This window comes from Impatiens glandulifera, chromosome 9 (genome assembly GCF_907164915.1).
Source record: "Impatiens glandulifera chromosome 9, dImpGla2.1, whole genome shotgun sequence".
Taxonomy (NCBI): Eukaryota; Viridiplantae; Streptophyta; class Magnoliopsida; order Ericales; family Balsaminaceae; genus Impatiens; species Impatiens glandulifera.
In genome coordinates, this window is record NC_061870.1 from 35,583,966 (window position 1) to 35,599,445 (window position 15,480).

Here is a 15,480-nt window from a genome sequence, read left to right on the forward strand (position 1 = left end):
TATCAACTTGAAAACAAAGACACGGAATATATATTCGGCCTAATATAACCTATGCACAATTCATAAACCAAAATTCCTATATTACAAGGCCATCTCCAAATGGACACAAATGCAAATTCTGTTGCCATTTTAAAAAAATGACCTTTAAACTTATTTTTTTTAACAACTTTTAATTTCTATTTATATAAATTAATTCTTAAACTTATATTTTTTATTTTTAAGATAGAAAATTATAATATTTTTTAAATGTATAATTAAATTATTAAATTTATTATACTTGAAATTTTATCTAATTTATTTTATATTTTTATGTTATATTTGATAACTTAAATTTTATAAATTATAAATTTCTAATTATGAATGATACAAATAAACATAGAAAATACTTAATATGTTTGTTTTAATATAATATTTTGTTTATTTAAATGTATTATCGAATTATTTTGTTGTTTATGAATTATTGATATATATACTTAATTTTATTTTAATATTTTTAAATGAATTGAAAAGATTGAGATTAAATATATAAAATTGATAAATATATATATATATATATATATATAATATTAATAAGGTTAAAAAGTTAGTTTAAGAAATGAATATTCTAATAATATTCTTTTGGGCTTGAAAATGAATTTTTAGGTTGGAGATAAATTATTATTTAATATGACGTTTACTGCATTTTGGGTTTAAAAATGAGTTTGTATTCTTCTGTAAAATATAAGTACTTATTATTTGAGCCTATTACCAAGTTCAGTTTTTATTAATCCTCTCAAATAAATATTAGCCTCATTTGAAAATTGGTATTTTATCAAGTATATGATTTAATTGAACAATTACCTTTATAAAATTAAAGCAGTGTTTTCTTATTATATGAGGTTATTTTTTGAATAATATTTTAGATTAATTTAATAGGTAAAAATAATGATATAAGTGATAAAAAAATTACACTTAAACAATAACAAAAATCTTTTAATTCAATTAACTTAAATAATAAATCCACTTAATTCAAATAAGGGAATGAGAATAGGAATGAGATTCATACGTATAATTGATTGAAGTGTGACTATTTAGTGTTTGATTAGGAGTATTAATAATTTTTACAATAACCGTGCCCGTATGATTAGCGGTAGGAGACAGTCTCGAAGACAAGACGACATTTTACAAACCAATAGTATCATTTTGACCAGGTTTATTGAGCGTGAGACATTTTTCGAATTTGACAAATTATTTGATTATTTTGTCAAATTTCCCAATATAAATGGTAACAAGTGAGGTCAAATTAAATTATTTTGTAAATTAAATTTTTCTACAACATAATAATTAAAAATGCCGGAGGTATTTGAAAGAAGATGGAAAAACAGATGACCGGTGGTAGGAGACAAAGATTTATGATAACCATTACAAGAATCTTGATTAGCTACGGCCGGCGTCTGCGTTCTCGTCTCACAAAAATGGCGATTCATGATTTTCATTTTCTGGGTTGTGTTAAATCATCGCGGGTTTCTCAGTTTCCTTTCTCTAAAACCAGAATAAGGAATTCCCAGAGATGAACGAATTCGTTCGGTCGGGGGAGCAGTTGTTGGGATGGTGATCTTTCTCCAGCATCAAACATATATTTAGGTAGTCAGCTTTAATTTGGAACCCTATTCTTTATTAGCTGCTGTTGATAAGATAAATTTATATACATATTTTCTAACTTGTGTTTCACTCATTTTATCATATATATAGTTTCCTGCATAATTCGCATATATATATCACTGTCTGTCACTGTCTTTGGTTTCTTTATCTTCGCTTCCAATCCAGTGTTAAGATGTTTACATTCCATCTTATTTGGAGAAACTAACTAACTAACAGGGTAGAGTAGTTCAGAATATATATATATATATATTCTGGTGATGTTTGCCTATCAACTTTAGGAAACTCACCAATTAAACCTACTACTCAATTTTAACATATTAAGGTTTCAAACATTAAATTGAGAGCTGTAGAATTTTACTTCCATGGGAAAGCAAGGCTCCACTAGAAGTCCACATGCTACTTCTAACGAAGATCGTCAGTATAGATCTGTTTTCGAAACACAAACACAACAAAGTGGGGATCCTAATTCTTCCTTACTAGGAAGGAGATCACTGTCTGCAGGTGGAGGAGACAAGCAATGGATTATACCTCCTCCTCATGATCATCATCATCATGGAATATTGAAGAATTATGATTCTTCTGCAAAGTTTAGTTCTTGCAAAGGATTTTTTTATGTGGGCAAGAGGCAATTATGGTTTGGGAAACATGTCAGATCAATTCTTTACACATTTGCCTTAATGGCTTTTCTTTTTCTCTTGGATTCTTTTATGTTCTCCTTTCTTGATTCTTCTTCACCAAAGAAACCAATCAGTAGCAGTAATCTAGAGGTATGATTTTGTTCTTCATATATACAAATTGTAGGTCCATTTAATTTGATGATGCCTGATCTTGAAAATTAAACAAAAGGCAGCTAGAACACCTTATGCTGTTAACCAAGGTGCACCGGTGAAAATGTACAACCGCCTTCATGGTCTAGCTTCCATCGCTTTAGAAGAGGTTTTGTTCCACTTTGCTCAATCTGTCAAAAGTTAAAAAAAGGTTTCTTTTAGTAATTTCAGTGTTTTTTTTACTGCAGAAAGAGTTAGCTGGTGATCCATTAGATTTGTGGGAAGAGCCATATCCCCAGGCTTCTAGATGGAAACCTTGTGTAGATATGACAACTTCAAAAGATACAAGTAATTGTCCTAAATCTGCATTGTTTTGTGAACTCAGTTGAAATATATATATTTAAGTCCATTTTGCTTAATTTCCATAGGGAAACCGAAGGAAAGCAGCAATGGCTTCATTTTAGTGAGTGCAAATGGAGGTCTAAATCAACAAAGAGTTGCAGTATGTATAAAATAATAATACTTCATCAATTCATAACAAAAAAAATTCTTTTAAACATTTATCCCCTTTATAGGTTTGCAATGCAGTTGCTGTAACAGCTTTACTCAATGCGACTTTAGTGATTCCGAAATTTCTTTTCAGCAATGTATGGAAGGATCCCAGGTGCGAAAACAATATAACCATTGTGTTTGGAATAAAATCAAACTTAATTATTTGCTGGTATTAATATGGGATGGATGATGCATTACAGCCAGTTTGGTGACATTTATCAGGAGCAACATTTTATCAACATTCTCAAGAATGAAGTGAACATTGTAAAAGAACTCCCTCCACATCTAAAATCATTGGATTTTGAAGCAATTGGCAGTCTTGTATGTTCAATTTTCAATATCTTCATAATTTCAAAAAACTTGGTGAAGATTATGTCTGTTCACATTCCACCCATCGCCTCTTAAAGGTAACCGATGCAGATCTAGTGAAGGAAGCTAAACCTGGATTATATATCGATAGAGTTCTTCCTATACTAAAGCGAAACGGGGTTGTCCATTTACTTGGATTTGCAAACCGCCTCGGTTTTGATCCATTGCCATTTGAATTGCAGGTGATCCATTACCATTTGTGTTTTCTTGAAGTTGCTTTGATCCACTAACTTTTTTAAACTTTTTTTTGTGCGTAGAGATTGCGATGTAAATGTAATTTCCATTCGTTAAAGTTTGTACCGAAGATTCAACAACTTGGGACATTGTTGATCAGGAGAATACGAAAACATAATTCTGCAAGAAACGCGTTGGACAAGAAACTTCTAGGAAAGTTCATCTCAAATACTACTTCACAAGAAGAGGCAGCGGAAGATCCTTCAAAGTATCTTGCACTTCACTTGAGATTCGAGATCGATATGATATCCTACTCGATGTGTGAGTTTGGAGGTGGTGAAAAGGAGAGAAAGGAGCTTCAAGCTTACAGAAACAGCCATTTTCCTCTGCTCAACCAACGATTGAAGAAATCAAACTACGTTCCATCCTCTAAAGAACTAAGGAAGTTGGGGAAATGTCCATTGACACCCGAAGAAGCTGCACTTGTTCTTGCTGGTATTGGATTTAAGCGAAGAACATTCATCTATCTTGCAGGGTCTCGAATATACGGAGGAGAATCGAGGATGAATCCTTTGACTAGCCTTTATCCAAATATGGTGACAAAGGAAGATCTTTTAACACCAACTGAACTTGCACCTTTTAGAAACTTTTCTTCTCAGGTTTACTTTCACTAACAACTCTAATACTATTGTTTATATTTGAAAATGGACAGTTTGATGCAGATTTTTTGAAAATGTAGATGGCAGCATTGGACTTCATGGCATGTGCAACTGCTGATGTATTTGCAATAACTGATTCGGGTAGTCAATTATCATCTCTAGTTTCGGGTTTACGCAAATATTATGGCGGTGGTGGGCGTGCTCCCATTTTGAGACCTGACAAGAGGAGGCTTGCGGAGATTTTGGCAAAGAATGGAACGATTAGTTGGCGTGGTTTTGAAGATAGGATAAGGAAGATGATGACTGACGATGGAAGAAGAGAAAGGTTCTTTGGAGAAAGCATTTATCGCGAACCTAGATGCCAAGAATGCATGTGCAAGAAGAAATGAATGAAATGTAACAGAAATCAGATGTGAATCATTTGTTGTAAAAAAATCCAAAAATGAATGAATAAATGGATTAAACCTGAATAACCCCCCTATTCCAGAAGTCCAGACACAGATGAAGAACTAACTCCAAAAGAAAAAAATGCAATTCAACATATTATATATTATCTATCTCCACTTTATGATGATGATCACAGTAGTTCATCATGATGGTGGAAAGAAACGGTCTAGATTGAAGGGTAGATTGTAGAACTCTTCATTTCGGGTGTCGCCTTTAAAAGTCCTGAATTTCGCCCACCATGGCATTCCCCTGTCTTTTGCGCTGTTCTTGACCTCGAGTGTGTTGTCCAAGAAAACAGCTACCATCAACGCCACAGTTGGGGATGACAGGAATATCGTATTTAGCCAATCATTGAACTGCACCAACCCAAATTCCAGAAACAAAAATTGTTCATTGATCAATTATTATCAATCAGAAGTGTTCATGTATGAAAAATAAAACATACCCATCCAGCATGAGTATGAGAAGGACCATGAAGAGCTGCAGCTGTATATTCTCTAAAATACTGAGGAATCGATAATCCAAGAAACATAGACACCCCAGTAATGAAAAGGCTCCTCATTGAGTTCATGTTTGTAAATTGCAGAAAAGACAACCCCACCGAAGCTGAAACCCAGATAAAGAAAACATTAATATTCATCAAAGACAGCCAAAAACTAACCAACAAAACAAATCACCCACCAACAAGACCGAAGAAGACACAATACACGGCTGCAAATATAGTGAATGGTATCGAAGCAAACAGAGCTCCAAATTTCCCTGTCAAATTAGACCAATTCTTTCATTAACAACAACCAAACAAACTGTCTCTTTATTTCTCCTCCTCTTTCGAATTTACTCCTACCTAATATGGAGAAGAAAATCATAAATCCAGCTGAGATTTGGATAACTCTACGGCTTCCAACCCGGGTTGTTCCAAGCAATCCAATATTTTCTCTGTTCTTCCCCAAAAGATTAATATTTTTTAAGATCCATTTGTAGAAAACAAAACAATGGCAAACAAACAAACAAAAAACTTACACAGAAACAGTAGAGCCAGTGACAGTCCCAAACAAGCCACCAAGAAGAATACCAAGCCCCTGCATAACAACAAAAATTAAAAATCAAGCTTAATTAACGAATTCATTCATTCAACAACAATCTTAACTATAAATGGGGTCTTACCTGCCAACCAATTCCGCGGCTGAGAACATGAGCCGGCGGAGGAGTAGCACTGGCGAGACGAGATGCAGCCTTGAATGCTCCGGTTGACTGCACAACAAAAACAAAAAACAACTTATTAAACAAATCCAACTATGTTATGACCCAATTTAATTAACTTAAGAATGTTCTTATTAACCTCAATCATGGAGACAAAGACAGCAGCCATCATCCCAAAGGCATGACCAGCATTAAAAGTCGGAGCACCCCACATTAGAGGATATGGAATCTTTATCCATGGTGCAGAAGAAATTAAGTAAGCTTTATCAGTTCGGCAATTGAATTGGGTTAATTCCGGACGATGCTTGTAAGCTCCACTAGCTGTTAGAAGATGAGCGTATGCCCATATAACTGCTATCGATATCAGCAGAGCAAATCTCTCTATCAATGGAATATTTCTCGTTTGAAGATGCTTCAGATACTGCATATACATTCATATTATTATTATTCACCAATTCAATCAATCACCCAAACTCATTCAATAGACGAAAAGAAAACTACAAACAAACCTGGGAGAAACCAACAAACAGAATAAACATGGGAATGCCAATTTCCACGCATCTTCCCACCTGAAAAAACAAATCTAGTGAGAAATTATGAAGATGTCAGAAAAAGGTTTCAGCTTTATTTACATACCACTGGAAATCCTCTATCGAACAGACCGAATCCTACAAGGGATATCACTGGAACCATTCCAAGAGGACTGAAAAACCTGTAATTGAGAATAAACATTAATTTTAATTTCTTATGTTTTTTTTGTTAATTGAATAATGTTGTTGTCTTCTTACCTGGAACAAATTGCCCATAGTTGGCTGAATCCTAATATAATCTGCACACTTGATGCTACTATTAAAGCCCCTTGAATTGCTCTCATGGTGCTAAGAAATCTCTGTAAAAACACAAGTCAAAATTTACATTTTCTTCAAGAAATCCTAACAAAACATGAAATCATTGCTTGACAATATACCAAATGTGGGTCTTCAATCACCATCAGGGATGAATCATGAATGATAGAAAATATAGGAACTATGAAAGCCCATGATCCTCCAATTACAGTCGGTAATCGCGTTCCAAATAATGATTGCAGAAGTGTATTAATTCCTTGAATGAAAAGCAGAGTCTGAACTACTCTCACCTTATCATGCTGATGATCCATATCAATCCAAAACAAATTATGAAATTTATTCATTTCGATTCTTTTATTTTTTTAATGAAATTAATCAGACTTACGTTAGATCCCCCCATCAAAGGAACAAGAAATGTAGGAATCATCACTGCTGTACCCAGTGACAAGATATAATGCTGAAACCCAAGAGCTATTGCCTCTCCTGTTAATTTTTCAGATTAAACAAAAAAACAAATAAAAAACCAATCTTTACAAATGAACTAACAAATGGGTTCAAAGAAATAAAGAAAAAAGATCATACCCCATGATGGATTAGAATCAATACAGTATTCTAGACCTTGAAGCTGGTCCATAGGAGGATGACTTATCTCCTCTGGTTTAGTTTCCGCCATTACTCTGAAACCAAGTTCAGATCGATCACTTGAGAAAGATTCAGCTGTTCCTGGCTATGGCTGAGTTTGGACACGTTGAGTGAAACAAGGAGATATAAAGACAAAGGGCACGACTCAAGAAAATGGTGAGAAAAAAGCAGAAAAAAAGTCGGACTTGATGGACGAGAAAAAAGCAAAAGACAGTGACTTTATGAGTGATAGAGATTGCAAATTTATACAGACAGAGATATATATATAGAGAGAGAGAGAGAAAGAAGAACACGAGAGAAACGCAAATGGAACTGAACTGATAGAAAGAAAGAAAGAAATGCATTTGATACCCACAAACAAGTAGTTGAGAATTTTAGATTATTATTATTATTATTTTTTACCTGTCTTTCTTTATTTACTGTTTTTTTTTTTAACTTTGATTCCTCCAAAGTTTTCCGTTAGTTACCACTAATTCCCATTCTACCCTTCTCAATAGGGTAAATTCCAAAACAAAATGTTACCGTTGCTGCTCGATGTCTGAACACATGACACATCAAAAATTGAATATAAGTTAACGTTAACCTTCTTTTTGGTCATTAGATTTCTATTTCATTTAATGCTATTAAATACACCTCAAACAATATTAGTCCCTTATTAAACAAATTTATAAATAAAGTGTTTTTCCATCATATTTTATTGTTATTTTTAACCAAGGCTTAGAAGACTATAATTTATCACTTCTATCTCTAGCTTACAATTGATAACTAACGGTAACAAACTGTTTTATTTGAATTTATCTCTAATAATATATTTATTTTTTTATTAGTAACTTTAGAGATTATCATCTTATCCCTTTAAATTACATTTTTAAAATTCTTTTTTTTTTTAATTTCTTTATGATTATTTTGAATTTTAAAATTATTTTAAGATTGCATGAATTATGTTCTAGATTATGTAAATATGAAAGTTCTGGAATTTAAGAAATCAAACCAAATTTATCTAATAGGCTTTTTATGTGGAGTTATTTACATTTTTTTTTTATAAAATGGCATAATGTCATTAAATAAATAAAAAATGTAAAAGTTTACCATTTGTCAAAAATAATACCAACAAGATACAAAAATATTAAAAAAAAAAATAGGCTTTATTTTTTGAATAGTTTTTAGGCTAGCTAGGCTTGACTTATAATGGAAGTTGGAAATATAATTTCTATTTTTTGTATTAAACTGCTAAAGGTTCTTTATTTATTAAATTTGATGTCTTTAATATAGTACTACAACAATAACCAGTTAAATGTCTTCTTCTTATTTAAACTATTATTTTTTTAAATATAGAATCTAATACTATAATTTATTTCAAATCTTTACTACTATTTCTTTCTTTTATTAGTTTAGTGAGTAAAAATATTAAAAATTCAACTTTTTATAACAGATATCAAAAAAAGAAAACTTTCCAAATAGATAATTAGATCTTATTACTTTTTGTTGATGATAAATAGTAAAAAAAAAAAATCTGTATTTCCTTTTCTATCAATTAACAAAATCTTTAATGAATTCGGTCAAACAAATTAAAAAATTTATGGTTTGAATAATTTTTTTTTAATTCAATTTATTTTCAAAATGACTAACATAACCCTACACTCATAACTCCTCTTTAAACCAGAATATTTTTAATAAGAATCAAACTGAGTCGGTGATGATTTTTCTCTTTTATTTATGTCTGCTAAAATATTGATTTGTGAGCCATATATCTATTTCAATGTTAGTATGATTAAGTCATTTTGTTTTTTCAAGATTGATATAACCCAAAAGATCTCTAAAGATCACGTGTTATTTTGCCAATATTTTTTAATAAAAACTCTATAACCCAGTTACAATATTAATTTATAATTTGTATATACTAACCTAAAGAAGAATAATTTAAATCTAAATGTATATTTTGTTAAAATAAATAAATTTATTGAATTGGATATAAACTGATTTGTAATTCAAATTTTTTTATGAATTTGAATTGTAAGTTATGTGATGGGTATTGTAATTATTTGAATTTGAATTTTGATCAGAAAAATTACCTGATCTAATAGGTTACGTAAATCTGGAGCTGAGGTTATGTATTACGAGGGTATTTGTAGAAACAAAAATTCAATATATTACATTTATAACTAATATAAACAAAATCATTCTAATTTTAGGTTGTTTGATATGGAGTTTTTTGGAAACATGTATTTCAAAATAATATTGGTTGATTTTTTAATTGATGATAACTTTATTTTGTTAATTTTAAGTTTTCAAAATAAAACATAGAAAACCAAAATAAAAATATGTTTTCATTGGAAGGTCTATATTTGGATTAAGTAAGTTGATTGATCCGATATAAGGTATATTTTTTTGTGTGGAATATAGTTTTTTAAATGTTTATTACAATACTATCATTTTAGTTATGAGATTACTTAATATTCATCCACTAAAATATCAAAAAAACTAGCTTGTTTGATGTTAGTTATTATAATATATTTTTTTAAATCAAATAATTCATATTTTAAAATAAAACAATCTCCAAATTACTTTTAACTTGATATTTTAAAATTTTACCATTTGTATTTTATTTATCTTTTGAGATTATTTAATAGTGTGAATTACCACTGGCTACTTTGTTGGGATAAAAAAAAAACTAATTAACTTGTGCATTATTAATTAAATAAACTAATTATTTGAGGAAACAAATCAGACAGCCTAGTCTTCACCTTCATATAGAAATACTCTATTTGAAAATTTTCTAAATACACCATTAATGTGTGCTATTTAGTTATAGTTAATATTATGTTTTTTAAATAAGATTTTAAATATGATTGGTTGAGATTTGTAATTAATTAGTAGGAGGTGAAATGATATATGATAGGTACGAAAGAAGGAAAAGAGGACGTTGAATTTGATATACGGTTGGGATGGTAAGAAGAAGGGTACGGATAAAAAATAATTAAAAAATACAAAAATAGAAAATCTGACTAGGATCCAGACGTGTGCATGCTGGAAACAGCGTACGGATGATTGTCTTCTTCTTCTTCCTCTCAGTCAATCAACCAACGACTCTATTTTCATGCTTCAGTTAATATGAATATTATTATTATTATTATTAGATTCTTTTGCTTTATTAGATTTTAAATCAATAATTGCTATAGATTCTGCTTTACTAGTTCTTTCGCTTTCCATGCTCTCTCTCAGGTTCAGGTGCCAGCGAAATTCATGCTTCTATCTTATTAATTATTATCTTGTGCGATTCTACTCTTTACCAATTCAAATTTATATATTAATGCAGATGAACTTTATTTGATTTGGAACTCCAATTAATTAAGTACTCACCATCCAAACAACAATTATCAGTACTAGATCACTTGTTGTAATTAATAAAAAAGGAACTCATAATAACAAAGTATCTACAAATAATCAGTAGATGAATGAAAGCCTTGTATCTTTCTATGCTTTTGAGTACCATACAACCCACCCATAAGTAAGGAAGGAAGGAGGCTAGAACCCTACGATTTTGTGATGATTTTGGAAAAATTGGGCGCCATGAAAACAAGATTTCGTGATAATATAAAACAAAACAAATTTGAGGGTATGGAATTGTGCTATTCATCTAGCAGCTACAAGAAGAAGGGAGGTGGTTTGGTCACTCAATCATCACTAGTTGCTAAAGAAAGATCATCATCATCATGAGGCTGCTGCTGCTGCTGCTTGTATTGAATCAAAACCTGGATCTATCTAATCTTAGGTTCTTCTCTCCCTCCTATCACTGGATCTTTTCTCCTCTGCCTCTTTTCTTCTTTGTTGCCTGCATCATCATCATCAAAATCTTAAGTTATATTTATTTATTTATTTATTCCTAATCGATAAAAGGGATACTTACGCAAATGCAGTATATCCAGATCCAGCATTAGCATTAGCATTAGCTGAAGACAAAAATGTAGCAGCATGTGCACCAGCTCCTGCAGCAAAGGGATCTCCTCCTCCTCCTCCAGGTGGCAATGGATTTCTTTTCTCACTGTCAACCTTAAAATACCACATTTTTATTACATGCAGCACCTCTATATATTAAACAATCAAACACAAGTGTTATTACCCACCTTGTCCCACTTTGACTTCTTGCTTTGTCTTCCTCCTTCCCGTCCCCCCACAGCAGCATCAGTACTGGAAGCAGGAACCGTAGGCAACCCACTGCCAGCCCCAACTGGAATGGAAAACAAAAATAGGTCAGGCCCCCCTTCAATGTGTGGGTGAAGAAGTAGACAATTCTAATATTATTATTCTAGCCTAGGGGAGGAGAGTCTGGTTTATTTATGGACCTGCAATTGTCAATTTGGGAGATGGCATCACTATTACAGGTTGCTGCACTCCACCAGAAACATATTCAATCTTCTGACTCTTCTTTCTTTCTTGTTCTTTCCTCTCCATTTCACGTTTCATATCCGCTTCTGCTTTTCCAAAAACAAAATTCAGCCCACAACTAGTTTATACATATATAATAAATGCATTCTCAAGTACCTATTTCATCATAGAAGTCACTTTTATCATATCCATGAGGGTCAAATACATCTTTACTGAAGCAAGAACCAATTTGATCAATGTCTTGATATGTCACAGCATGCACCAAGAAGTCCGGATTCCTGTATTCCTTCTTGTTTCGAACTTCTGCATTGTAGCTTTTTCCACCTCTCTTAAGATCTAGGAATTTGTTGATTCTCTTCTGCATTAACAAGATTCAAGTGGAAGATTTCTGAATTTGTAGATGGACTTTATGATTCATTATGCATAGGATGCTATAAACCAGCACTACCTTTTCGATAACAATCATAATACAAAAGGCACAGAGTTATAAAAATAGTTCTACATATCAAGCAACAAACAGAAGTAGCAACGTAATGATAAAGTTAACAAACAGTTATACTCATAATCGAATGCAGTATACAGTAAATAATAAATCACTTGCCGTCAGATAAAAATACTATGGACTCCAAATAAGGCCCCACTTATGTTGTACAACTTTCGGCTACATGTGGAGAATTAAAGCATGAGAAAATTCAGTAACAGAAATAACATCATAATTTTAAAAGTGACTTACTTGCAGTTCCTCAGAACATTTTGTTGGCGGTGGGGGAGGTAGAAATGTGTTCAAGGGATCAACTTCAGCTTGATCTTCTTCAACTATAGTAACTACTTCCACATGAACACTAAATTCTGCTTCACATACAGCATTGCTCAAATTGTCAGAAAGTGATGGATTGAGTTGGGCGGATAATTGACCATTTTCATGAGTGCTAACTGTGAGGACCTGAGAAGTCTCTGAAACAAAGCTTCCTTGGATTTCACCTACAAATGTGAAATACCTTAAGACAATTGTATACAATGTTGAATGTTCTTCATAAATTGTTTCCAACAAATTGATTACAATTCATCATTATAAAATATAACAAATTTTGTGCTGTGACTCATTTTAGAAGAAAATGCAGACAAAATATATTTCAAGAATATGAGAAAATATCAAGCAGCAAAAAAACATGAATAAAGAATATGAAATCTAGAATACTGCTTAAAAAGTAGTTCAAAAAATCAAAACTGTAAACCATTTATTCAACATCATTTTTCATGAAACACGATCTATTAGTATACTCCTCTTAAAGGGGCCCAGAAGAGGAACAGTACCTCTGGAGCAGTTCATTGTAATGAAACATCACATAGTTCCAAGCACACGCGATTGACTAAGAATATCATGTTTTACATATCAGGAGAAGTAATTGAATAAACAGAATAATATTTAACCATGAATCTCTCTTCTGCAGGAGCAAATTTAGCAAATACAAAATAACAGTAGTAACATTATTCAGTCATCCTTCAATGGGATAGCAAATTAACTATCCATTTAAACATCTAGTAATTACATCAGAGCCTGTTACCTAGCAGTAAATATCGCTTGGTTTACACTATTTGAGGCAGTGAGTAAGCCATGACAAAAGTACTAGATTGAAATTGGTTAATTTGTATCCAGTTAAAGTGTTCAAAGGTTAATATTTCTGGTTGAATTTCCAATCAACGTGAATTGATGATTGAGTATACGTTGTTTGTATTGTAGAACACACTTAACGGTTGAGTGTCCATTGTTAGTATTGTAAGGCACAACATTAACATTTCAAACAATAATATATATTAACTGTTGAATTGTACGTTGCTAAATTTGCTTTGATTGGAAAAGTTCATTGATAAATAAGGTCTTTCTTACTTGAATAAATTGGCGTCGACCTAACTTCTGAGTTCAATTTCAGTCCTTACAAGATCCCATGTCCAAACTCATAGATATAGAATACATTCTAGATTGATCCACTAACAAAACATTATAGAATGAGTATGTATATCAACAAACAGACATAGATGGAAAACATGTAACATTCGTAAGAATAAGTATGAAAACTAGCATTTGTCAGACTAAATGATCCTAAACTTACTGTTTTCCGTTTGAAGCTCTTCACTACCAACCACACCAGCAGTCACCATGATCTCACCGTCCTACAATCAATGAGGACCAAAAAGGCATAGTTCAGTGGGGATTCTAATAGTTACAAGCTATAATTAACAATGAATAACCAATCCATTTTCACACAATACCAGGAATCTAAAGATTAACAGGAATACCTCGGCTTCAGGAGACATAGCAACTTCATCCTGTCCGTATTCGACGATCGCTAGCCTTGCCTTCTTACTCCGATAATCTACTGGAACAGCTTCTTCTTGAGAAGGAGAAAGAGTCTGCTGAGGTGTCAATCGCTGTGACTTGGATTGCGTTACAGGAATCGCAGCGCTACTGGCTAACGGCGTCGCATCGCGTTCCCTACCTGAATCGACCATCTCTTCATCATTTAACATTGTTAAATCTTCTTTTGCGGTAGGCAGCGGCTCCGTATATTTGTCGGCTTCCTCGAGTGATGTTGACGGATCCGGAACGTCTTCCATTTCGTCATCTTCGTCGTCTGAGTACATGGAAGAAATCAAGGTCATACCGGTGGATTCTCTCTCTCTGGATGCCATTTCTAGGGCTTGTGAACAACAGCCAACGTCGTTAGTCAATTATCAACTTCAGGTTATAGCAAGAACTAAAGAAGTTATCCACCAGTTGTGAAAGAAAAGTATAGCTGAGAGAGTAACAAATTCAAGTTTTTGGAAGAAATTCCGTGGAGGGAGATCAGAAGCGAAAGCTGATTTCTCAAGGCATAGTCGGAGGAGAGAGAAGAGGATGATTACTTCTAGACCCAATCTTTTAGGCCCATATCATATGTTGATAAAGCCCACATATATTTTTTCGTACTTAAGCCTTCATTTGAAAAAAAAAATATATGACTAGCCTTGTTCTAATTTGGATTATTTTATATAATCTAAATATTTTCATTAAAAATTGAATTATTTGAGTATATGAAAAATATAAATATATAAAACATAATGATAATTTTAAAATATATATATTTTAATTGATAATTTAAATTAAATAACTGTGAGTTAATTAATTATTGTGAAATAATTAGAAAAGGGAACAGGGAAGTGAATAATGTGACGCAACCGAAAAAATAACAATTTTTTTCTCTTTTTTCTCTCCTCACTCTTTATCGTTTTTCCAATTAGTGATATGCTGACAAATTATTTTCTCCCAAACTCCATCTTAATCATTGAATGTGATGCTAAACGCAATTAGCTAAAATATAACAAAATCTTAATCTATTCTTTTTAAGTTTTATTAAATAAAAAATAAAAAATATAGTTTAAGTATAACTACATATCATTTCATGAAAAGAAAAAAAATAAAAAATAAAATAAAAAATATTACTCAATTAGTTATCGAACTCGTAAATTCTAAAAAAACGATTAACTTTATGACAAACTCTACTGACTTTCCTAAACGAATTTTAGAAAGCGTCATAATAATAGTATTATGAATGATATGCATCAGACGACTACGATCATTGAAAGTTTGACAAATTTTCTTTAACCAGATAGTCCTCACAAAATAATGGGATGTAATCTAAATTTGTAGGTCATATCAGACACATCAATCTAAATTTCTCAGCAACTATTCAAAGATTCAGGTATCACCCAATGATTCTCATTAATACTCTACAAAAGACTTCAAATACTAGTCACCTC

General features: G+C 32.0%; 3 protein-coding genes across 5 annotated transcripts; 1 reads left to right on the forward strand and 2 right to left on the reverse strand.

The window, feature by feature from the left end:
* Positions 1-1,343: 1,343 nt before the first annotated feature.
* On the forward strand, positions 1,344-4,551 carry LOC124914162 (O-fucosyltransferase 8). Of its 3 annotated transcripts, none has more exons than XM_047454654.1 (9): positions 1,344-2,408; positions 2,488-2,577; positions 2,657-2,756; positions 2,837-2,910; positions 2,984-3,072; positions 3,161-3,281; positions 3,368-3,511; positions 3,587-4,162; positions 4,243-4,551. In XM_047454654.1, the coding sequence occupies exons 1-9, from the start codon at positions 2,004-2,006 to the stop codon at positions 4,549-4,551; spliced, it is 1,908 nt and encodes a 635-aa protein (XP_047310610.1). In that variant the 5' UTR covers positions 1,344-2,003. The 3 variants fall into 3 exon arrangements, with proteins under 3 accessions (XP_047310610.1, XP_047310611.1, XP_047310612.1); XM_047454655.1 differs by having other exon boundaries at positions 1,349-1,623; positions 2,443-2,577; XM_047454656.1 differs by having other exon boundaries at positions 2,282-2,408; positions 2,492-2,577.
* Positions 4,552-4,596: 45 nt separating this feature from the next.
* On the reverse strand, positions 4,597-7,609 carry LOC124914163 (nucleobase-ascorbate transporter 2). Its single transcript, XM_047454657.1, has 13 exons — positions 7,237-7,609; positions 7,040-7,137; positions 6,777-6,953; positions 6,598-6,698; positions 6,446-6,521; positions 6,319-6,378; positions 5,949-6,230; positions 5,774-5,860; positions 5,630-5,688; positions 5,454-5,545; positions 5,291-5,368; positions 5,055-5,215; positions 4,597-4,965 (listed from the first exon to the last, which is right to left on the reverse strand). The coding sequence occupies exons 1-13, from the start codon at positions 7,325-7,327 to the stop codon at positions 4,753-4,755; spliced, it is 1,575 nt and encodes a 524-aa protein (XP_047310613.1). The 5' UTR covers positions 7,328-7,609; the 3' UTR covers positions 4,597-4,752.
* A 3,079-nt stretch (positions 7,610-10,688) lies between these two features.
* LOC124916435 lies at positions 10,689-14,535 on the reverse strand. The gene is made up of 8 exons (XM_047457150.1): positions 13,981-14,535; positions 13,794-13,854; positions 12,416-12,663; positions 11,839-12,040; positions 11,640-11,768; positions 11,421-11,524; positions 11,204-11,346; positions 10,689-11,128 (listed from the first exon to the last, which is right to left on the reverse strand). The coding sequence occupies exons 1-8, from the start codon at positions 14,371-14,373 to the stop codon at positions 11,065-11,067; spliced, it is 1,344 nt and encodes a 447-aa protein (XP_047313106.1). The 5' UTR covers positions 14,374-14,535; the 3' UTR covers positions 10,689-11,064.
* Between the last annotated feature and the right edge of the window lie 945 nt (positions 14,536-15,480).